Source organism: Cercospora beticola, chromosome 6 (genome assembly GCF_033473495.1).
Source record: "Cercospora beticola chromosome 6, complete sequence".
Lineage (NCBI taxonomy): Eukaryota > Fungi > Ascomycota > Dothideomycetes > Mycosphaerellales > Mycosphaerellaceae > Cercospora > Cercospora beticola.
In genome coordinates this window covers 2128424-2152439 of record NC_088940.1, presented here as the reverse complement: position 1 = coordinate 2152439, position 24016 = coordinate 2128424, and the positions used below count along the sequence as shown (strand labels likewise).

At 53.0% G+C, this 24016-nt stretch overlaps 8 protein-coding genes across 8 annotated transcripts; 5 read left to right on the top strand and 3 right to left on the bottom strand.

Annotated features, from left to right (window-relative positions):
* Positions 1-1364: 1364 nt before the first annotated feature.
* Positions 1365-3560, top strand: RHO25_009915 (uncharacterized protein; the record flags this gene model as incomplete). The annotated part of the gene is made up of 8 exons (XM_023601436.1): positions 1365-1529; positions 1582-1917; positions 1997-2138; positions 2197-2269; positions 2320-2543; positions 2638-2970; positions 3040-3131; positions 3186-3560. 8 exons carry the CDS (start codon positions 1365-1367, stop codon positions 3558-3560), a joined length of 1740 nt encoding a protein of 579 aa, XP_023453583.1.
* A 74-nt stretch (positions 3561-3634) lies between these two features.
* On the bottom strand, positions 3635-5266 carry RHO25_009914 (uncharacterized protein; the record flags this gene model as incomplete). The annotated part of the gene is made up of 1 exon (XM_023601435.2): positions 3635-5266. The coding sequence occupies one exon, from the start codon at positions 5264-5266 to the stop codon at positions 3635-3637; it is 1632 nt and encodes a 543-aa protein (XP_023453584.2).
* A 1240-nt stretch (positions 5267-6506) lies between these two features.
* Positions 6507-7235, top strand: ISY1 (NineTeen Complex (NTC) component; the record flags this gene model as incomplete). The annotated part of the gene is made up of 1 exon (XM_023601434.2): positions 6507-7235. The coding sequence occupies one exon, from the start codon at positions 6507-6509 to the stop codon at positions 7233-7235; it is 729 nt and encodes a 242-aa protein (XP_023453193.1).
* A 1590-nt stretch (positions 7236-8825) lies between these two features.
* RHO25_009912 (uncharacterized protein) lies at positions 8826-12198 on the top strand (the record flags this gene model as incomplete). The annotated part of the gene is made up of 2 exons (XM_023601433.2): positions 8826-11869; positions 11925-12198. 2 exons carry the CDS (start codon positions 8826-8828, stop codon positions 12196-12198), a joined length of 3318 nt encoding a protein of 1105 aa, XP_023453192.1.
* Positions 12199-12570: 372 nt separating this feature from the next.
* Positions 12571-13413, top strand: RHO25_009911 (uncharacterized protein; the record flags this gene model as incomplete). Its single annotated transcript, XM_023601432.2, has 1 exon — positions 12571-13413. The coding sequence occupies one exon, from the start codon at positions 12571-12573 to the stop codon at positions 13411-13413; it is 843 nt and encodes a 280-aa protein (XP_023453199.1).
* A 1353-nt stretch (positions 13414-14766) lies between these two features.
* On the top strand, positions 14767-17348 carry RHO25_009910 (uncharacterized protein; the record flags this gene model as incomplete). The annotated part of the gene is made up of 2 exons (XM_023601431.1): positions 14767-16796; positions 16865-17348. 2 exons carry the CDS (start codon positions 14767-14769, stop codon positions 17346-17348), a joined length of 2514 nt encoding a protein of 837 aa, XP_023453198.1.
* Positions 17349-17850: 502 nt separating this feature from the next.
* RHO25_009909 (uncharacterized protein) lies at positions 17851-20442 on the bottom strand (the record flags this gene model as incomplete). Its single annotated transcript, XM_065603230.1, has 5 exons — positions 17851-19240; positions 19286-19350; positions 19408-19535; positions 19586-20170; positions 20253-20442. The coding sequence occupies 5 exons, from the start codon at positions 20440-20442 to the stop codon at positions 17851-17853; spliced, it is 2358 nt and encodes a 785-aa protein (XP_065459302.1).
* A 1709-nt stretch (positions 20443-22151) lies between these two features.
* Positions 22152-23653, bottom strand: RHO25_009908 (uncharacterized protein; the record flags this gene model as incomplete). The annotated part of the gene is made up of 2 exons (XM_023601429.2): positions 22152-23239; positions 23299-23653. 2 exons carry the CDS (start codon positions 23651-23653, stop codon positions 22152-22154), a joined length of 1443 nt encoding a protein of 480 aa, XP_023453200.1.
* Positions 23654-24016: the final 363 nt, after the last annotated feature.

Here is a 24016-nt window from a genome sequence, read left to right as displayed (position 1 = left end):
TTGCGCTGTTCGAGCACTTTTTATGTGTGTCTCGTTGCTCATGTTATGTGTATATCGACGTTGCTGCAGTAATATGTCAACACAGGATGTCGCTGCTCAGTGAGCGGTTTTGTGCCAAGTTGTCCAAGTTTAGACACTCGTTGCCTGGCTTCATCCCAGTCGCGCAAGTTGACGCGGTGGAGTCATAACGCTCCCATGTGCACTACTTGGCGCGTGCATGTAGGCTGCATCAATTCCATCAGGAATTTGTGTATAGGAGAATTCATTTGACTGGTTGTTGGTTGTGCTTGTCTTCTGGGCTGCAGGCTGCCGCAATTCTCCTGTGGCTATGTGAGCCTGTTATGCAATCCATCGGACCTGGACTGTAAACATTATTGGAGCCTGACTGGGGAGCGACTGGCAACGGCAAGTCCGCCCAAGCAACTTCCAATCTGCAGTTGGGCAGCCCGGGCACGTTCTTGCTGCGATTCGGACTCTTGGACAACAACATCTCTCGACCTCCTCGACGCCGTCTCTTCACGAAGACTTCTACCGGTTGCCTTTGGAGCAACGATAGTAATCGGAGGCGACACAAGGACGACTGGCGCAGCCACTGGACGTATATCGGAACCGCATGCATGATTCTCACGCCTGAGATGCAAGGCAGAGGTGGTATATCATCCGGCGAAGTGCTGTCCGGTAGCATGCCCAAGAAGAGCGGTCTTGATGTTATGCATGCGTGATGCACAAGCAAGAAGCAGGTGAAGGAGACCTATGTGACACAAGTGCTGCACAACAACAGCCGAAGAATACGCTATTGGCTATCCCCGGACTCTCCGCTTATTACTTTGGCTCCTTCAGCCAGTTTCCAACACGCGAACTCGCGGGTTCAGCTCCTTCAAGCCGAGGCAAATAACAACCACCAGCCTCGAAAGGTCGCGGACGACGCTTACGCGAACTACAAACACGTGGAAGGAAATGTCAGGCGTCTCACGCTGTTTCCGCCATAATTTCGGCCTCCCATATCCAGCTTCTGTGACGCGCTTCCACGAGGCCTTCCATGCCGTGCATGTGCGCACCCCGTCATTCTCCGCATCTCCACGCCCAACCTTAACGACGTGCAGCCATTGAGAAGCAGCAAAAGTCTGGCGCACGCCCCTTGGTGCTTCCGCTTGCCACTTGGGTAACTTCGTACCAGCAACGCCTGCATCATACCCACCCCGGATTGCTCGATGGGGCAGGCCGGCGCTCGTATGCACTGCTTCTTCGCGTGGCTTGACTGCTGATGGTTAAAACGCTTGTTGATATCTTCCTCCTCTTAAGCTTCGTCTTGCTCTTTTCTGGGGTTTATTGTGGGCTTCCATCGAAACTCATCAGTGAGCAAGATGGGCAAGAAGTTCTACGGCCTGCGAGGCCTTCACCTCAACATCGCCATCGCCGTCGTGGCGGGTGTGGATTTCGCCCTGTTTGGCTATGACCAGGTGAGTCCTTGCCACTTCCACATTCACTCCAGATTTGCCAAGACTAACCACCAAGGTAGGGTGTTATGGGTATGCGATCGATCTGAACGGCTCCACAATTGAATCGGCATTGATGCTCTAGCGCGCAGGCGGGTTGTTGACCTTGCCGTCTTTCCTCGACCACTTTCCCGAGATCGATACACAACATCCAGAACGGACAGGCCGAACTGCCAGCGAAGTCTCCAATATTCAAGGTATTACTGTCGGTGGATACACTCTAGGATGCTTCTTCGGTGCTGTGGCCACCATCTGGTTGGGAAATCTTCTTGGTCGTAAAAAGACAATTCTGGTTGGCAGCGCTATCATGATCGTTGGCGCTGCCCTTCAAGCCTCGTCTTTCGAACTTGGACAGCTCATCTCATCGAGATGGATCACCGGATTTGGCAATGGCATGAACACTTCCACTGTTCCTACGTGGGTAAGTCGCATCACTGGGAAGCATACTGAAGCCCAGAAGTCCTCGCACATGTCACATGCACATCGTTAAGCCGAGGTAGCAATCGGAGACTTCCAAATCGCATCGAAGAGGCCAGATGGTCATGATCGAGGGTTCGCTCATCGTATTCGGTGTCATGCTTTCGTATTGGATCGATCTGGGATTCAGCTTCCTGGAGCCCAGTACCATATCGTGGCGCTTCCGTGAGTCTGCTCACACACCTACATGTTCCACTTGTATCGTGGTTCTAACAGTCCTCAGCAATCGCGTTTCAGATCATATTAGCATTGTTCATTGTCGCGCTGATCCCAGGTTTGCCTGAATCACCTCGATGGTAAGTCGATGCTCACCTAATTCATGGTCTCAAAACTCATCTTGTTCTAGGCTTGTTCTGAAAGGCAGAGACGCTGAAGCCTTGGAGGTGCTGACCGCACTCAACGATACGACTGAAGATGATCCAAAGGTCCAGGCTGAGTTCAAGGCAGTGAAAGACACTGTCTTTGAGATGGCCCAAGGCAGCTTCATGGACTGCTTCAAGTTCAATCGCAACAGAAACTTCCATCGTACAGCTCTCGCGTACGTCAATCAAATGTTCCAGCAAATTTCTGGTAAGTCACATCTGACCAAGAGGTTCACTGCCGTTCTTTGAGTCTGACTTGTTCCTTCTAGGTATAAACGTGAGTGTTACAGAAGTCTAATCAGCACTGCGCCTTCTAACTGATGCACAGATTATCACGTACTACGCGGCCACCATCTTCGAGAACTCCATTGGCCTTTCGCCTTTCCTTAGTCGACTGCTGGCCGCTTTGAACGGTACCGAGTATTTCCTGGCTTCCATCATCGCCATCTTCACCATCGAGAAAGTGGGTCGTCGGAAGTTGATGCTTTTCGGCGCCATCGGACAAGCCTTATCAATGGCTGTTCTCGCGGGAACGACGTCCATACCTTCCGACGATCCTCGAAGTCAAAAAGCAGGAATCGCTGCAGCCGTATTTCTGTTTGTGTTCAACAGCTTCTTCGCTGTCGGTTGGCTCGGTTAGTATCGTATGAGATGGAGAAGGACGCGAGAAAGATGTGCTGACGAACGACTTTCCTACTGTGCAGGCATGACATGGCTGTATCCTGCTGAGATCACACCACTTGACATCCGTGCGCCAGCGAACGCTATCAGCACAACGGCGAACTGGATCTTCAACGTGAGTTATTATTTCCCAATTGCCTATTTCAAAGGTCTGGCTAATTCTCCTTAGTTCATGGTCGTCATGGTCACACCCGTTGCCTTCGCCAACATTGAATACAACACCTACACCGTGTTTGCCGTCATCAACGCTTTCATGGTGCCTTGCGTGTACTTCTTCTTCCCCGAAACTGCGTACCGCTCTCTTGAAGAAATGGACGAAATTTTCCACAAGGTGCACGGCTTCCAGGGTATCTTCGATGTCGTCAAAGTGGCCAAAGAGCAGCCGAGAAGATATGGCAAGAAGGGTGAATTGCTTATTCCGTATGAGGATACCGAGGAGGCGAGGGAAGTTGCAAGGAGGAGGAGCTCGGTGGTCAGTGGATCGAAAGGTGCTGGGACTGATGTGTACAACACGGAGAAAGTGGAGGATGTTACTGGGAAGTAAATATCAGACAAGGTCTTGCTCCACTAGTTGAACAACCGTCTATACTTTTGATGATATATTTGTCTTGGATCTTCCTACAAATCAATCCACCTCGCCATCCAAAAATTCACAATCTCCTTCGCTTCATCCACAAGCCCCATATCCAACAACAACTGCGTCGTGCCCCTCACAGCACTATCCAACGCCGAAAAAATCCAAGCGTGCGTATAACTCGTATGCTCGCCCACAAAAACCGTATGTTTCTCCGTATGAAAATAAGCCGGTAAATAAAGATCTTGTTGTCCTACAATCGGCCCACACCAAGCTCCAGCTTGAAATTCTTCATGCTCCCAACAAATCCTATCGTAATTCCCCGTCCATTGTTCCGCGGCAATTTTGCCGTGCACTTCGACCATGGCGCGTTGCACGTGTGCGACGTGTTGTTCTTCGGTCATGGAGCCGACGGAGCGGGCTCCTGTGCCGGAGATGTAGGAGCCGAGGATTACGCCGGGACCGGTGGAGTTGATTTTGTAGGATGGGTAGCAGATGCTGCTGATTTGGGGGATGTTGGTTGAGCCGCAGCCGCCGATGATCGGGTTTTCGAGGTGTTCCCAGAAACGGGTTTTGTAGTGGAGGGCGACTTTGCAGGAGGGGTCGTAGTTTAGTCGAGCAATGGCGCGGGTGAGGAGGTTGGTGTAGGAGGGGAGACGCCAGAGGCGGACTTTGCTGAAGGGGACGGCGACGACGATGTAGTCGAATTCTTGGGATTCTGGGGTTGGGGAGAAGAGGTCTTTGTTGCGGTATTGGACGGACATTTTTTTGGTTTCTGAGTTCCATGAGAGGCCTTGTACGGTGGTGTTGTATTGGATGCGGCCTTCTACGGCGGGAGTGAAAGCGTGGGGAAGACGGGAGAGGCCCTGGTCGATTGTGCGCCATTCCGTGGCAGAGAAATATACGGAGTCGTATGCCCAGGCCGCATCAGTATCTGCGATGTCGTCGACCTGATCTGTAATGTTGGCGTCGAGACCGAGGGCGTAGTTGAGATACCCGGCTTCGCTGAAATGGAAGTATCCATTTTCTACGCTCCATTTGTGCGCTTGGTAAACATTAGTTGCAATGGCGCGGAACGCTTCTCTGTCCAAGCCCATCCATTCATCGTAAGCTGCTCCCGCTTCTGTCACTGCAGTGGCATTCGAATAGGAGGAGTTGGCGTTGGTGGAGTATGCTGGGTTGGTTGCGACTTCTGCCGTTCCTGGAACAGTGCCATCCGGCCTACGCCTTGAGGTGCTCGACGGGTCGTTTGCCGCCGACTGGATCCATGGGATGAAATTCACAGCATATTCGGACTTGTTCCCATTTTGCTTGTTGAGCTCGTCTGCAAGCTGGAAGACCATGCGATGATCGTTGATTTGAATGGTCTCGGCAGGATCGTCATAGGTAATGCTGACTGGGAATCGCATGGGTCCCATCTCTTGATATTGATAGTCACTTGGTTTGGTGCCATTCAGATAGCTCGTGTGCACACGCCCGCCAATGCGTTGACTTGCTTCGATGATTTTCCAGTTGTGGAAGCCGACGCTTTCCAGTAGGTGAGATGTCATTAGGCCAGACATACCTCCACCCAGAATGCCAATAGTCTTCGACTTTGCTGCTGCAACGAACCTCTCATCAGGCTCCTTCTCCTGCAAATATGCAACGCCGTCGAACCAAGGTCCCTCTGCATCCATAATATCGGCAGCCTGGTCATATTAGCAGGCGAGAAATGCTCGATGCTAGGGGTCAGAACATACTGCCAGCCATCTCTTCTGCTTCCTTGATTGTACAGTGACCGGGGAAGATCGTCCGACGAGCGTTGCACCCGAAAATGCATGAAGACATCCTCCAGACGTGATGTCGCTTGGCGGGAGCCAGACAAATCTCGTGGGTCTTTGGTCAGCATGTGCTTCGTGTCGTCGTGCTAATGCGTGTGTTCCGACAGATGTCCTGCCCAATTCATGATGACAATCATCGGTGGTCTGCGATTCACAAGAGCCGTAGTGAAGTGATAGCTCTCCGTCCAGTGGACTGTTGTAAGTAATTTGCACATTGTGCACTCCTCCCGCTTCAGCTACAATGTTATGATCAAAAGAAATGGTTGTAGATCTCGAAATAGCGTTGGCAGCTACAGAGGCAGCCAGACAAAAAACGGGAACAAGACTCTTGACAGCCATTTTTGCGATTGAGACAGGGAATTCAAACACCTACCGCATAGCGATTTTATACTATGGGAAAGTCGCTGCCGCGCAATGCGATTGCAACTCCAACGTCGCCGTGCTGGCGGGCCGGGCAACAATGTACGACCTTGGGTTGCATAGAGTATAGCTTTTCTCGACTACGCGAGGGACATGTGGACCTATCTTGACCCATTGTGGAAGGAAGTAGCGGACGCTCGCTGTGAGATAAGGTCCCTTTGCTGCGTAGCAGATCGTTTATCTTGGCCTATCTCGAAATTTTGCCTCTTGTCGTCGACCGCGTGGCAGGGCGTGCAGCAACTGTGGACTCGATAGCTGACGGAGCTGATGCGATGACTTTTTCCATGAGTCTTGCTTCCGACAGTCGATCGCGTTCCGTCGTGTCGTGCTATCGGGAAGAGTGTGCGTATGCGCGTGTAGAACCTGGCAACTGGGTGGGTCCGCTTTCTAGCAGAGTGAAGAGCGATCATGGTGCTTTCAATGGCACAATGGGAATTCGAACTTGAAGCAGCACTGCATTGAAGCGGCCTCAAGAAGCAGTATGAGCGTGAGAAGTGCAGTAGGATGATTTATATATCATGGTGCCTGCGAGCGATGAGGTGATGGCAGGGATCAGGTGCGTACTGAATTCGCCAAGAAAGCACGAGTCAGGTCAGCAAGCCGCATTGCAGACTTTACACTGCTTCACGGCAGCTTCCACCTTCATACGGTTCACCTACTCCGCACATTCGCAACCATGGCGCGCAATGCTGAAAAGTCGCAGTCGATGCTGTTCCGCTTTAGGGCGCAGCAGGCAGCAGATCTGGGCATCGTCGACATCAACCGCACGAAGCGACCGAAAGCCATCTCTCAGCAAGAACACATTCCCACCTGTGAGCGATGGCGCGGGCAAGTGCTCAAGGAGATCAGTCGGAAAGTCTCCAAGATCCAGGACCCGGCTCTGAGTGACTTCCAAATCCGCGACATCAACGACGAGCTGAACAAGCTGTTCAAGGAAAAATGGCAATGGGAGATGCGGATACGAGAGCTAGGCGGGCCGAATTACATGCGCGGAGGCGGCAAAATGACTGACGATGAAGGGAGAGTGATCGAGGGAGGTGGGAAGGGTTATCGATATTTTGGCCGGGCGCGAGAACTGCCTGGTGTCAAGGAATTGTTCGAAGCTGCGACGGCAAAACCGGAGAAGGAAGTCAAGGAGACGAGACACGACCTGAGGTTGCGTGTCGATGCTGCGTACTATGGCTATAATCTGGACGAAGAAGATGTGACGTTGTTACAACATGAAGCGCAGAGGGAGAAAGAGGCATTGGAGGCGCTCGAAGGCGAGGACGACGCTGCAGACGGGGACTTTGAACCTCTGCCCGGCGACGCTGGAGACGGCATAGCATGGAAATTACCTACTGCAGAGGAAGTCGAGGTTGAGCTGTTGGAGAGGCGGAAGCGGAAACTGCTTGACAAACTCTGAAGGTCCTACGAACCTCGAACCACCAGCCAATCTCACCTTGGGAGACATGCCTCACCACAGCAGCTGCTGCGTTGTCCCAGCAGAAATTTTGCTGCGGCGACAACTGGTCTTCGCGCATCACGCGCCGTGCAGCAGTGAGACGATATTGGATCGACACTTCCTCACTGAAGCTCGCTGAAATCGCGCATTCTCAGCATTGTCTACCTACCGCGAAGCCTGGCATCCCAACTCAGAGTTCTCGCGATAGTCATCGGACATGCTCGTATGGGTCTCATGGTCTTACAGAGCTCCCTTAGTTCCGCTAAGGAAGGCGCCTTGGAACCATGTGTGGTCGATCGGGATATCCCAGGGTCCGAACCATGCTCTTCGAAGTTCTGCCAACAGACTCTGCCAGATTCCAGACATCTTCCATCCGCGGAGTTCATGCCCACGAAGGATCGTGTATCGAAATGCCTCTGGACCAAATGTCGGCCGCGAGCCTGGAGTAAGATAGTCATATAAGGCGCCTCAGAAGCATTGACTTGAAAACATATATGATAACGACCTCCTGTCACGTTCGAGCGTACCCTGGACTTTCACTGCTTCCCTTCCCTTGCTGCATAGCGTCTGACACGCCAAACGAGCAGCCAATGACCAGCCAGAAGGATGTCACTGGAGTCGCCGTGTTGCATGTACGACCACCACATTCCGATGCCTTATTATCCCACGAGGGCCATGCGACGGCGGCCCGAAGCAGGAAATGAATGGCGCGGAGCATGAGAACAAGTTTCGTGCATTTCTTCAACTCCTCCACGTGTGGTTGTTGCGAAGTCTCACATGCAAGGGATCTAGCATTTAAGTTTTCGGCTAGGAAAAGCTTGGGCAGGCTTCAATCCGGTCCACGACGGGACGAATAAGTGACCTTGTGCTCACCTCGCCGTCAGAGCGGTTGTCGATGGTGGAAGAGTTGACGCGACCATATGTTCTCAAGGTCTCGCAGGCGTCAATGTACGTGCTGCACCACGTCGCATGTGCTCTGCTATGCAGATCTGCGTGGAAGAAGAGTGCGTGTCAAACGCGGATCGTGTCGCGCCATTTGCTGCTTCTGGGCTAACTAGCCGCTGACCAGCTCTTGAAAATGCCTCATACACAAAGCCCTCAGCTTCCTTTGGCGCATGACCGGAAATCGCGCAGAGGGCACTTTGCATTGCACAGCCTGCGCCGAGCTCTCAGCATTCCATAGCTCTTGCGTGCAGGGACCTTGTGCCGCCGACTGCAGGGCCTCAACGATGATGTGCATGGCTGCACTCGCCATCCTCCGCACACGAGGTCACATCGCCGTCGCCGTTGCAGGCTAATTTGATAAACCTGCTGTCTACGAAGCGGCAACCTAAAGGCCGTTTCTCTTTGTCAACGTGAGGACAAGGCACGTGGAGGACTGCCTTACCGAGCCTAACCTCGCGTTCACATGGCGGTGGCTATGCTCGGTGCGTAGAGCTTTGCGTGCAGCTCTTTTCGTCTCTGCTATATCGTCTTGCCCTTCTCTCTTCCCTTCCCTTCATCGTCACACCTCCTCTATCGTTCGATTCGCACAGCATTATCAACAACGCAATGGCCGAGCCCGAGCCTGACCTGCCCAAGGCGCATACGTACACTGCTGCCGGGCTCGAACGCGCACCGAGCGCGGATCGCGGCAGAATCACGTATGCTGACGATGTGCGACTTCGTCGTAGCAGTACGCAGCAACAACACTTCGACAGAGGTCGTGGTGGCAGTCGTGTCCGCTCAAGATCGCGAGACTCCTCCATATCAATACGAACGAACCGAAGAAGCATAGATCCAAACATTGTCCTGCCACCGCAGTTCAGAACTCTCTCCTTCGGCATCGAAGAAGACAAGCGAAGATTAAGCCTCGCGAATGCCGCCGAAAAGAAAAAGCCCAAAACCAAGAAGCAAGCCGCACAGATTGAGATCGGAGACATCGATTACCACAAGTCCTCGCCAGACGAGCTTCTACGCCGCCTCGAAACGTCTCGAAGCGCAGGTCTCTCGTCATCTGATGCGGTACAGAAGTTGAAGACCGTGGGCAGGAATGTTCCCTCGCCACCTGCTTCGCAATGGTTTCGGAAGACTTTGGGTTACCTCTTCGGTGGCTTTGGTGCTATACTCTTCGTGGCCGCTATACTTGTGTTCATTGCCTGGAGACCTCTTGGCGAGCCCAATCCAGCAATCGCCAACCTTGCCTTGGCGATTGTCCTTGTCATAGTCTGGCTGGCACAAGCTGCATTCTCATTCTGGCAAGACTTCTCCTCCTCTCGTGTCATGGCATCCATCACCCAGATGCTGCCTGAAGACTGTATTATCCTTCGCGATGGGCAGCAGGTGCGCGTGGACGGCAGAGACGTGGTACCTGGAGATATTCTGAAGATCACAATTGGTAACAAGCTTCCAGCAGATGTCCGCTTCTTGGAGGTTTCGTCCGACGCGCGATTCGACAGATCTATTCTGACTGGTGAAACTGTACCGCTCCTCGCATCTGTCGATTCCACAGACGACAACTACCTCGAAACTGCTTGTATCGGTCTTGCTGGCACGCACTGTGTCTCGGGCAGCGCTTGGGGCCTCATCGTTGAGACAGGAGACAGGACTATTTTCGGGCGCATTGCGAAGCTGACGAGCACGCCGAAAGCCGGACTCACTCCACTGCAAAAGGAGATCTTGTACTTCGTTGCAATCATCGTCGGTCTGATGGTGACAATGGTCCTCGTCGTGATCGGCGTCTGGGCTGGGTGGCTGCACAAAGAGCATCGTGGTTGGATTACTGTGGCCAACCTGATCATTAGCTGCGTCTCTGTTGCAGTCGCTTTCATTCCCGAAGGGCTTCCCATCGCGGTCACGGCATCATTGACAATTACTGCAAACATCATGCGCAACAATAAAGTCCTCTGCAAGAGCTTGAAAACGGTCGAGACGCTCGGTGCGGTGAACGTGATTTGTTCTGACAAAACCGGCACGCTTACCAGGAACGTGATGACTGTCACCGATTTTCTGGTCGGCAAGCTCTCAATATCTGCAAATGATGCTCCAGCTCGATACAAAACATGCGAGGGACTTCGGCAGCTAGCTAACACATGCGCCGTCTGCAACGATGCCGAGTTCGTCGCCTCCACAATGGACTTACCCATTGCTGATCGCAAGATCAATGGTGATGCCACAGATTCTGCAATTCTCCGTTTTGCGGAAGGTATGAGAAGTGTGTCTGAGCTTCGGGAGTCCTGGCGCTCGATATTCAAGGTCGCTTTCAACAGCAAGAACAAGTTCGCAATCAATGTTGCCAAGGGCGAGACGTCAGATAATCCCTTGCTCATGATCAAGGGCGCACCCGATATCCTGCTTCCTCGGTGCGCTTCCTATATCGACGTGGATGGCACGGTCAAGAGCATGACGGAACAGGACAAAAGGACCTTTGAAGGCATGAAGGATTTCTGGTCATCGCAAGGAAAGCGTGTCATCTTGCTGGCTGAGAAGCCGCTCAAAGACTTGCCATTCGATCCCGTCGAACAGCCTCGAGAGTATGAACGTGATATTCTTGGGCGAGCCGCCGGTGACTTGGTCCTCAGCGGCTTAGTCGGTATTGTTGATCCTCCACGACCAGAGATCCCAGAAGTCGTGAGCACTCTACGCGGAGCCGGCATTCGTGTTTTTATGGTCACTGGCGACTTCAAGCTTACTGCTCAAGCCATTGCTGCCGAATGTGGAATCATTACCTCGACACCGAAGAATATTGACGACGTGACGCATCTATCATTTGAGGCAGGGTACCTGGATAGCGCTGGCATTCCTGAACAAATGTCAGAGAAATCCAGTTCTGAGCTCAAGAAGACCAAGTCGATCGTGCTCTCTGGCTCCGATGTCGAGGTTCTGGACGATTCGATGTGGGACAAGCTTGCTCTTTACGACGAAATTGTTTTCGCCCGCACTACTCCCGAGCACAAGTTGAAAATCGTACGAGAACTACAGCAACGTGACCTCACAGTCGGTATGACCGGAGATGGAGTCAACGATGCCCCTTCGCTGAAGGAGGCTGATGTCGGTATCGCCATGGGCTCTGGAAGTGACATTGCGATTGAAGCTGCCGACATGGTCCTCCTCGATTCCTTTGCAGCAATCGTCGAAGCTGTCAGATACGGACGTGTTGTTTTCGACAACCTCAAGAAGACCATCTGCTACCTCCTCCCGGCCGGTTCGTTCTCGGAATTCTGGCCTGTCATGACCAATGTTTGGTTTGGTCTCCCGCAGATTCTGAGCAGTTTCCTCATGATCATCATTTGTTGCTGTACGGATTGCGCTGCAGCTACAGCCCTGGCATATGAAGCTCCTGAAGCTGACGTGCTCATGCGACCACCACGTAACGCCAAGAAGGATCGACTCGTCAATGCTAAGCTCATTTTCCAGGCATATGGTTTCTTAGGTGTGATCATGTCTGTGACCTCGTTCGCGATGGCCTACTGGTACGCCGAGCGTAGAGGCATTTCTTTCTCTACCCTCTGGTTCGGTTTTGGCGTTCCTCCGGCTGGTATGAGCCAAGAGCTTTACCTGGACATTCTCAACACAGCCAGCTCTGTCTACTTCGTCAATCTGGTTGTTATGCAATGGTAAGCCCACACGATTGACTTGACATCACTCAATAATTGCTAATACTCCTGCTAGGTTCAACCTGTTCGCCATCCGTACCAGACGGCTCTCGGTTCTCCAGCACCGCATGAACTGGCTCCTGTTGCCTGCCATCGCTTTTGCGCTCGTCATCGCCATCTTCTTCCTTTACATTCCCAAATTCCACAGCGTACTGCAAACGTCTGTGATCCCGGCGGAATACTGGGTTTTCCCCATGGCGTTCGGTATGGGCATCCTGCTGCTTGACGAAGGACGAAAATTCATCGTTCGCAAATATCCCAAGAGCATTGTTGCAAAGGTCGCGTGGTGATCACCACCACAATCCTTGACCATTTTGTTAAGAGGCAGAGAGGTTATGCATTTGAAACGAGGTGAATGAAAGTAGCATACATAGATACCCTGGGAGGAGTGTTCCAACGAAATACATTTAGAGTTTCATACCTCTTAACCATGTCCATGTCTCGGGGCCTAGCAATATTGGCGGAAAGATTCGGAGGTTATGGTCATGTACAGCACCTATGAGATGTAATGTAGATTTCGTGGCATTCGAGCCCAATTGTGTTGAACAGCTGTCGTGTCTGTTCGCAGCGTTGTTGCCGACAATCTTCCACGCCAAGCGCGAGCGCTCTTAGTGTTTCCTTCCGAGATGCGGTTGTTCCGCCTCTTATCCGCTGCCCTCATCATGAACATCAACATCAAGTACAGCAAAGCCTCAAATAACGAAACCATGGTTCAAGCGCAGTACGAGACAGAACAGTTCCTTCTCTTCGGAGACAGCATCACCCAGCAAAGTTTCTCACAAGAACGCGGCTTCGCGTTTGGAGCCGCGCTCGCGAACGAATATGTCCGTCGTCTAGATGTCATCAATCGCGGTTTCTCGGGCTACAACACGCGTCAAGCACTTGAGGTGCTACCTCATGTCATTCCGCCCCGGTCTTGCACCCGTATGCGCTTCATGACTGTCTGGTTCGGAGCAAATGATGCTCGACTCCCGAATACGCCTGGAGAACCCCAACAGCATATTCCTCTGGACGAATATGTCGAGAATACGAAAGCGATTTTGGCACATCCTGATGTCAGAGGACATGAAGGTGTTCGAATCATTCTCATCACCCCTCCGCCCGTGGATGAGCGGAAAGGTCTTGCGGCTGATCAGGCTGGGAAGCCGAACAATGGCGATGTCATTCGTCGCAAAGCCGTTGTGACGAGAGACTATGCGAGAGCGATCGTGCAGCTTGGGCAAGAATCAAATGTTCAGGTTCTGGATCTCTGGAGTACTATGATCACGCGTGCGGGTGGTGCGGTTGAGGATCCTATTCCTACTGGTGCGATGGAGATGCCACAAAATGAGATTCTGCAAAGTTATTTGCATGACGGCCTCCATTTGAGTCCGGAGGGCTACCGAGTACTTTATGATGAGTTCCTGGCGCTCATCAAGAGAGTATGGCCTGATCAGGACCCGGACCAGCTGCCTTTTGTCCTTCCTCGATGGGACTCGCCGGTTTGGAAGAGGGGATCGCTGTGAAAGGTGAGGAGCACTTATCAAAGTGCTGAGTGGAAGGGATAGGGCTACAAGGTGTATGGGGCCTTTGTCCTTCTGCTCCTCGAATCGATAATCGAGACTGGAGACACTGTCAAAGCTGTATCTTATCGACCGACACACTCGTGGAACTTAGGCTCACACCAGTTGACATGCATGCAGCAAAAACGACACTCTTCGTGATGTACAGCGCATATACCTCTCATCGCCATCGTGTCTCGGCTTCCACTCACCACATGCTCAGAGCAGATACCAAAACCTCACCACTAGACAGTATTGCTCACACGTAGCGAGGCACTGCGCTACATACAGACTCCCAGACTGCATATACATGGCAGGAGCAAGTACACGACTGTTGAGGCAGTCTGGCTGGGACTCATGGCCTAGCTGTATAACCCGCGACTGCCACATGGAGCCCTGAACGCTGCTGTGTCTGCAAGCGATATTTGCTGTCCGCGGACCACATACGCGAACAGATCGCAGACCAATGAGTGAGACATAATGATTATACACTATTTCATGCGTGCGTGGGACCACAGCTCTCGTCAAGTCGGAGGCATGCCCAATCTGGTCAATTGTATCTCGATCAGACTATCGACTGCAGGGCACGTCTACAGCATGGCCGCCTGACGATGTGTCTGCGTGGCAACGGGAAGTATTCACGCTGCCGAGCATGTATGCAGGAGTCTCGAACGACGCCACAGGCGGCAGAACAGGTCGAGATGTCGCCGAGCACACCAAGAACCAAGGCTGGGGAAATCTCGTTTCTGCAGCGATGCATGACTAGCTTTCGAACCTGGTTGACATGGCTGGACAGGATGACTTTGCACCTTATGATGGACGGACACGCGATGTCAAGTGTGGGAAACGCGTGATGCACAACGAGGGGTCGCGATTCTGGAAGGACGGCGCCACAGGAGTGAAGGATCCACTCGGCCACGTCCCGCGCCAGACCTGACGCTTGACTTTGCGGAAGCTTTCAACCGCCTGCTAAGAATCTTCCGAGGTGCCGATGGCTAATTTCCCTTCTGTCTTGACAACTCATAGCCCGACCAATCTCATCGCCGCCTCGCCTATACACGCCTTGACATGGCGTCGTCTGCTTTCCGTAATGGGCAACAAGTCTTTCCAAGACTACGCCTCCCGTTGGATCTGCAAGACGCAAGAAAAGCGTGGCCGTCGCTTACTTCTCATGGCTGGCTGAACGCAACGGCGACCACCTTCATATCAAGGTGGTCAGCCGCCCGTTGCTGGTGACCTTCGACTTCGACACATTGTCGCCTGTATAAGGCCGGGACAGGTTGGTGGTCTTCTCATTCATTTCGCTATTCATTCATCATGCATTTATTCAATACTCTTACTTTACTCAGTGCCGTTGGCAGCACTGTTGTTCAAGCCCAACTTCTCCAGATCCCGGCGGTCCAGCAGATCGTGGACCAAGCCCTTCGGATCTTTGACGACTACGTGGATTATGATGGTGTCACTCCTCAGCAAGCCCAGGATACTTCGAGGAAGCCTGCACCAGCGACGGCGAATGTTCTTGCTGTGGCAGCAGCTAACAGTTGCGATGACTACTGGATGCAAGCCGCCCGCCATCAAGGCATTGCGGCTTTCAACTCAAACCCATCAGGCTACCAGGTGTTCCGCAATGTAAAGGACTTTGGTGCAAAGGGAGATGGAGTAACAGACGATACGCGTGCCATCAACAGTGCCATCTCGAGTGGCAATCGCTGCGCACCTGGCGCTTGTGGATCCTCTACTACAACTCCGGCAGTTGTCTATTTCCCAACCGGTATTTACATGGTCAACGCATCCATTATCGACTACTACTACACTCAGATGATTGGTAACCCAAAGCCTGGATGTATGCCAACAATCCGCGCATCCACCACCTTCACTGGCGGCCTCGGTGTTATTGATGGCAACCAATATGGAGCCAATGGTCTGGGATACGGTGCTACGAACGTCTTCTGGCGTCAGATCCGTAACCTGATTATCGACACCACACTTGTTCCAGCTGCGAACGCGATCACTGGCTTGCACTGGCCCACTGCACAAGCGACCTCGCTCCAGAACTTGGTGTTCAACATGAACAGCCAGAGGGGTACCCAGCACCAGGGTATCTTTATTGAAGAGGGAAGCGGAGGCTTCATGAACGATCTCGTCTTCAACGGCGGCCTTTACGGTGCCAATTGGGGCAACCAGCAATTTACAAGCAGGAACTTGACTTTCAGGAATTGCGTAACTGCGATCAACCAAATCTGGGATTGGGGTTGGACCTACAAGAGCATTAACATCAACAACTGCACGACGGGTATTAACATGACCAACGGAGCACCCAACGGGCTCAACATTGGCAGCCTCACTCTTCTGGACTCCAGCATCAGCAACACCCGCATTGGTATCAATACTGGCCGTACTCGCACCACCAATCCACCAACTGCTGGCGGATTGGTCGTTGAGAACGTCCGCTTCAGCAACGTTCCGATCGCCATTCGCGGGCCAGACGGTAACCGAGTCGGCAATGTTCAATCTATTGCTGGCTACATCGAAGGCCATGCGTACACCCCTACTGGACCTACCGAGGTGCAGCAATCGCTCACTCCTAACGTTCGTCCATCTGCGCTCCTTCAGAGCGATGGAAAGTACTATGAGCGCTCTAAGCCACAGTACGAAAACCTTCCACTTTCTTCTTTCGTGAGCGCCCGAACTGCCGGTGCCCGCGGTGATGGCAGAACAGATGATACTCGAGCATTGCAGGCTGCCATCAACAGCGCACGAAGCCAGAACAAAGTCCTGTACCTCGATCACGGAAACTATATCGTCTCCAACACAATCTACATCCCCGCTGGCTCCAAGATTGTCGGCGAGACCTTCTCAGTCATCATGTCATCAGGAAGCTTTTTCAACAACATCACCAATCCCCAACCAGTGGTCCAAATCGGTAGACCAGGCGAGCAAGGCTCAATCGAATGGAGTGACACCATCGTCAGCACACTCGGCCAACAGAAGGGTGCGGTCATGATTCAGTACAACCTCGTAGCACCGGCCGGCGCCCCCACCGGATTGTGGGACGTGCATGTTCGTATTGGAGGCTTTGCGGGCTCGAAGCTTCTCGTCGCCGATTGCCCAAAGACGCCAACTGTGCAAGTCACACCCGAACGCATCGACCAGGATTGCATTTCGGGTTTCTTGTCTATGCACATTACCAATGGCTCGACAGGCCTCTACCTTGAGAATGTCTGGCTTTGGGTCGCAGATCACGATATTGAGGATCGTGCCCTAACTCAAATTACAATTTACACTGGTCGTGGATTGCTCGATCAATCGCAAGGACCCGTGTGGATGGTAGGCACAGGTGTTGAACAGTAAGTCATATTCAGCATCACCGCTTAGTCCATTATTCAGATCACACTAACAATCTTCTTTGTTACAGCCACGTCCGCTACGAATACCAATTCGTCAACGCCCGCAACGTCTTCGCCGGCCAAATCCAAACCGAAACAGCCTACTACCAACCCAACCCCAACGCCCGCAACCCCTTCCCCGCCGTCTCCTCCCTCTCAGACCCCTCCTTCAACGACGCCACAGTCACCGACCAAGGCGCCACAATCCCCGCCGCAAACGGCTGGGGACTCCGGATCAAAGACTCCACCGATATCCTCGTCTACGGCGCAGGTTTATACTCTTTCTTCAATAACTATAGCACGACGTGCTCGAATCAAGGTTCTGGATCGGTTTGTCAGAATCGGATCACGAGTATTGAGGGATCGAATACGAGGACTTCGATTTATAATTTGAATACTGTGGGGACGAGGTTTCCTGTTACGGTTGATGGGGTGAATAGGGCTTATTATAATGATAACCAGGGTGGGTTTACCCAGGGGATTACGTTGTTTAGGAATAGGAATGGGGTCTGAGGAATCAGGACAACCAGAATCAGAATGGAAGAAGGGACAGCTGAAAACAATTGGTGGGATTGATTGATGTGGATTGTGCATGTATTCTCTCACTTGCGTGATACATAACACGGTACATCCTCTTTCTCGCTCTATGATCAGATTCATTTTTATGCAAAACGTGCATGCAACGCTCTATGCTCAGTTCTTCGTGCTATTGTGACATATTAATTTTGGTCGTGTAAAAATGTGTGGCTCTCTGCTCAAAAAGCAACTTGGTGCTCGTTTATGGTTGTAGTAGTCCTGTTCGGCGGTCCACCGAGCCACGTCTCCAGTTCCCATGTGTGTGCTTGTCCCGTGGTAGGATTGCGTTCTTGTTCTTCATGCGGGCTGATCGAAGCCGCAGTGCGGCCCAGAGTCCTCCTCCAGACTAGAGCAACCTAACAACGTGTTATGGGTCCTCTCTTCAAGCTTCGACAGCCATCCTCGCCATCGAACTTGCATAAGCGTGTGGTGCGTAGCTTCAAGGCTGACGTGAGCGACTCTGGCCAGGTCCCGGTCCGGGCCCAGAACTAGCACCACCGGAGCCTTGCTGTCCTGGTTGTGACTCCATATTGACAGGTATATTCCATGGACCCTCCGATATATTGTATTCTGTGGGTAGCACGAATTGGCTTGACCACATCAATGAGTCAAAGTAATCCTCTGGCCATGCTTGCCATTGCTCGTTGGACGAAAAGTTGAGCTCCGATCCAGAGTGCATAGGATGTGGAGCAGTATTTGATGGTATCGTAGGCGTGTATACGCTGTTCTGCCCGTGCGCTGCCATAAGGGGATGGGGATGATGAGGGTAAGGCCGAGGCGCGTGATTGATATGATAGCCGTGCCGCTGTACACTGTCGATGTGTGAACTCGATTGATGAGGCGGCCGCTGCTCCGCCTCGGCCGAATCTAGGGCTCTCTTCGATGGCTTGGAATCGCCGGTGCGCCGCGAGGACTGCAGTGTCCGTATCATGTCCGCAGCAGACTTAGCAGGTTGTAATACCTGCGCATAGGAATCGAGTAGCTGCACGCAGTTCGCAACGTCTGCCTCGAGCTGCTCGTTATCGGCCGTGGCACCTTCAGTCGTTGCAGTCGGATATCTGCTCGCAACCAGAAGAATTGAGCAGGTACCCACCACGAATGGAATGAAATGATACCATGAATAGCTGTGGGGCGGCATGTTCGAAGTGCGGTATAGCATGCGTGCTACAATCTGGGCTTCAGCGATGCAAATCTGGCCCGAAGCCACAATTTGCTGCCGGACGGCACTCTCGAGTTGCGTATTGTCCGTTCCCACGCACACGTACGGTCGGTGAATCAAAGCGCGAAGGTTGTGGAAATTCCAGGCCAGGCCACAGCGCTGTCGGTCGAAAACGGCATCCTCTTCAACAGAGTGCTCAAGGTCGAAGCGTAGATGTGGCGGCAGCCCATGCTTCCACGCCAGTAGCTTCTGGTCCAGGGCTTCAATAACCGCGATACTCGATCGGGTGGTGCGAGGTCGTTTCGGTGCATATAGGTCGTGAACAACGTTTCTTATAATATGCGACAGCGTCAAGTGGTGCACGAGGATCGTGCCCGGTTGTGGTCCAGGTGACATCGGTAAGAACGTATCGTTCTCATAATCGAAGAGCGAGTCGTGGTGAGCACTGGGATAGTTGACTATGCTGTCATTCGGATTGATACAAGGTGGTCGGCCCAGCTGTAACGCGAGAATGGTATCCAAAGTGTAGCAAGCATGCCAGACACGTCGCCGCAGCTCTTTCTCGATTTGAGTGCAGACAGGTTGTGGTCGATTGCAGTGAGGATCGTCGATGACATGAAATCCGAGAATCTGAGCCATTCTGACAGCGAGGCTGAGCACCATCCAGCACCTGCACAATCAGTGATGTCCGGCGGATGTGTGCGGTAGTACTTACCGATCGAATTGACAAGTCATGATCAGATATTGGCACTGCAAGATCATTAAAAGTACGACCGGTCTCTGCAGAACACATAGTAAGCAAGAAATTTCGACGGCAGATTCGCGTTGCGCGCTCACCGAATAATCGTTGTCCAGCTCTTTTGTTGCGTGCCAGGCTTGCGCGTAATAGGCCTCGTGCTTCCTACTCCTACCTGCGGACACATCCATCAGATTGTGATATAGGTCGCTCACGGCACAGATGGACACTGCGGGCATGGTTAGCCGCGGTCCTCGCACAGTGGCCACATCGACATACACAGCGTCGGCAAGAAATAATCAGGCACGCCATCGCAGGACCCCATCTTCCAATAACGCTCGTACTCGCGCCGGAATGTCCTCTCACACATCAAGGGAAGGCTCCTGTTGTATTTGCGAAAGAACCATTCAACGTCACGATCGGCCTCTTCGCGCGTGGGTACAACTCGAGGCACCCCGCCATGGTTCACTCTGTAATCCCGCTGGTAGCTCTCTAACCTCAGCGGAGAGCTCGTTCGCGCCTGACCTTGGATGGCATGCTTCACTGCATGAAAGAAGTAAACGTCGCTGGCCTCTCCGTGATAACTATCTCGAGGGCCGTCAGCAGGCGGAGAATGAGCATTGTCCAAGTCGCCTGGAGAATCCGCATCGGCATCTTTCGGGAGCAGCTCGTGAGGCAGGTGCCTTCGTATGCTTGAGAGGATTGAGTCGATGTTATTCCTCTCAGCATCGGGAAGCCTGGCTCGCAGTTGCGTTGCCAATTCGTCGTAGGCCTGGACTGCTGACCGAAGTGATTCCGTCTCAGCCGATGCTGCTGAACTGGTTTCAGGAAGAGGATTCGTTCTGGGAGGACCTCGCCGTTTGCCTACTTGCCTGCATCACGCAACGTACCGCAAATCAGCGAAGTTCTTCAGCACGCAGGTATCGGAGGGCCAGGTAAGACGGACCAGTTGCAGGTATAACCGTAGGCTTTGCACCGAGTGCAGACGGGCTGCTTGCCATCGCACTGTTTCCGTTAGTTCCTGGAAAGTGGCAGAGGTCGCGATCTGCGCCGCCCTCGGGTGAGTGGCGAACCTTGCTTTTCAGGGCTCTGCACCTGTTGCACGCCTGTGTGACGCGTCGGCGCTTCAATTCCATCTTCGCGTGGGCAGTATATACATAATGGCGCTTCTATCCGCTCGCTCGTGCTACCAGAGGTCGTTTTTCGGTTGGTGTTGAGCTGAGAGCGATACGGGACCAGCGGCGGAAGTATCGAATCCCATGGGCCGCTGTACCGGTTTTTCCGTATAAGCCTTGGCAGTTAAGCTTGGAGTTTGTGATGCATGGGGAGAGCGTCCATCAGGCGGGCGCAGTGCATGCGGTGTGCCCTAGTTGGGCGGGTGGTGTCTGATTGCCGCGACGTTCGCGCAACCAGATTGGGCTGCACCGCGATCGGTCGTGCAGGGACAAGCATGGCCGGTGTGACCACGGTGGGAGCAACCCGGTCAGTGGTGATGATGGTGCGAGCCTTGGGTGCGGGCGCGGGCGCGGTTGCGGTGCTGCCCTATGTGCGGACATGGTGGGGAGGAGTTAGTCGAAACACGGCTGTGGGTGGGCGGACACAGCATCGGTGTTGAACAGATGCCTCGCCCACCGCCCACCGCCCGGTGGTCGCAATGCTGACCCACGAGTACGAGAGAGTTTCCGGAACTTAGCTCCGTCATGTCTAGTCAGTGTCGCTCTGCCACTGCATGTGCTCGTCATGGTCGAACCCGTGCTGATGCACCTGGCGCGGTGGGAGGCGAGCGCTCGAGCGGTTCGACGAGAGAGAGAGAGAGGTCGCGCTGAAAGTCTTGGAGGATGTGCGAGAGGTCGCAACTCTCGAGGTCAACGGATATATAGATGTCGACGGCACATCCGGCAGCACACGGCTGAATCGGTCGCGGTTCTCTATGACCTCTCTCGCTCTTGCTTGGTTGCGTCCTTGGCGGTTTTGCCGGCGCGAGATCACATTTTTCCGTGCTTGCAGCTCCCGGGTGTGTTCTGGCATCCACATCCAGCACTTCAGAGGGCCGGCCGAGTGGTAGAAACGGATCCTGATGGCGACTGATGCGGCTGGCCCTTATATACCTCTCAGGTGCAGCGGGGTGCCGGCCTTTGCTCATTATGCAGCCCTAACGCCTTCGTGGGCCTTGATTGCCTCTTATCCGTGGGACTGTGCAAAGCCTCTCACAACTCGATGCGAAACCTGTTGTCAGTTCTATGCTCGCTTATGCATTCGGCACACCCAAATTTCCAGGCCGGGGAAATGAGCGACAACAGACTGTGTCGATACTGTGCCACGCTTATGCAAACTGTCCCGCGGAATGAGGTCTGAGCAGTCATTTCGTTGTATGCTCCCTCGCAGAAGTGCAGTCCTCGATGTTGATGAAGCCAGCAAAGATGGATCAAGCGAGTCATGTGATACCAGATCTGGAACCTCTCTGTGTGCCAAGTTGGTTGTTCTACCAACCACAGCTCCGCAAATTGACGCATTCGGACGAAGCGCCTTTTAGCGTCATGGAATTGATAAATTCCACATGCCATCAGGAACGAATCTCGACTTATATCGATGTTTTTCAGTGTATGAAGGGGTACGCTTCGCAAGGCATCGCCAGATGGCCTGCAGCAGTGGCTCCAAAGTAGACAGAACAGGCACCGAGACCAAATCGACGCAGAGCTCCAGCCTTGCTCTGTCGATGGCATCTCCCACTGTTGCAACACAGTGATGTTCCCTTCTCGGTCTGACACGAACATTGGCCAAGCCGAGACTGGGATGAAACTGGTTGAGAGTAATGCACTTTATGCACTGGTAGTGACCACTAATATTACGCAGGCGGCATGAAGCTAGCATATAGCCCACCTTGAACGATAGCATACATGACACTCAATCTCACAAGGCTCTGTGCATGCCTGTGAATGAAGCGCACAGCGCTGCCTTCGACTTCCAGGGCCCTGTTGCCTTGCTGTATTATGACCGCCAATACAATGTACCACACCGGATAGCCAGAAGAAATGCGATTGATTATTTGAACATGAAAGCTCGTCAAGGCCAGCAATGCAAGCACGAGCTGTGGTAGAGCAAAACGGCTCATGATGTGTCGAAATAGGCCATCACTATGCGACTGTGCTTGGGCGCCATCGCCTTTTGCAGTCCTTGCTGCATTGACAAGGCTGTCGATTTCTGTCTTGTTCAACGCCATGTACCCCGTACACATAAAGACTCCCAGCATAGGGACTGCAAGAGCAAACAGAGGTGCGTTGGAGAGAGTCCAGTACTTGAGGAAGCCAACTCCCCAATAGTGAGCCTGTACGAACGAGTAAATGCTGGGTAATGTGCTGTGACACCAGGGTCTGTCGTTGCCCTTGGTGCAGTACTCCAGATAAGCAAAGACCTGGGGCAGCGCATAACCAATACCGACAAATAGTCCAGCAGCAAGGCTACTCAGCAGACCATTCAGTCTGACCCACTCGCGCTGGCGTAACATCTGGCCAAAGTGTGGCACAAAGGCCAGTGCGTCCCAGGCGAACAACAATCCACTGAACAAGCCATTGCTGCGGATCATGGTCGATACGCCGATTGCGAATCCAGATGCGAGAGTCCATAAAGCCGACAAGACAGGCGCCGTGTTGACAATTCTTTTAGCTTCCACATAACACAAGAGGCCGGCAAAGTGAGCCATGGCGAACGCAGCTTCGCCGTATGGTGCTGATAGAAATAGGCCTGCGGGAGAAAAAATGTGGAGACGCGCTGCGATGTAGGCAATCCGTCCTTTCGTCTCATGGTCCGAGGGTATTATTTTGTAAGTGAGCTGGAATAGCAGTATGACTGCGATGAGATGAGAGAGATGAGAGAAGAAGATGGCAGCCAGAGCGTGGGAGGCGATGCTTGGTTCATGAGCAGTAGGAAACAATACTGGAGAGTAATACTTAGCTTGGCTCGTCGAGGATGGAGCGTACAGGTAGGTCACGCACCTCCAGCGAAAGTTGATGTGACTCTGGTCAGGAAGGGACTGAAGGCCCATTGCTGTTCGAATACTTGGCCATTTGCGGATGCACTTGCGAAATACAGGCCATCCCAGCGCGTCAATCTTATTGCCAAATGATCCAGCCACGAGTTCGCGGTGTTTGCATTTGGGCGAAGGAGCAGCTGGGTAGACGTGTCATAGCCCGGACCTGGGCTCGCAGCGGCTATCAGCACGAGGAGTAATTTCCAGAGGCAGAAGCATGTAATCAGTTGAGTGATCTTGTTCGTTGACGTATCTGAATTGGTGTAGCTTGTCCGTCCAGCAGCAGCAGTAGGCCCGGCATTGTCAGCGGCGCGGCCCATGACAGGAGACGGAGTCAAATTTGGTCCGCTCGGTAGTAGTGAAGGGAGCGCGGCTTGCGCGGATTGTGTCGCGCAGTTTCACTATTGACCTGCATATACGATTCGGAGAGCGAAGTGATTGAGACGCTTGATACGCAGGAGGATTGGGCTGACGCGTCGTGTCGCGTCTGGAAGGGCGCCGTCGTTGAAGGCTTGAGCTGTTGGCGGGCGGATAAGGGATTGGCCAGCCTCATCAGCTCACCAGGAGGGAAAGGGGTTGCTGATGGACCAGAGACAGCTCGACAGGCTGCGCAGGAACGGGGTGCGCTGGCGGCGGTGTGGCAGGAGAGATGTGCAGAGCAGAGAGGGGTGGAAGAGCGGCGA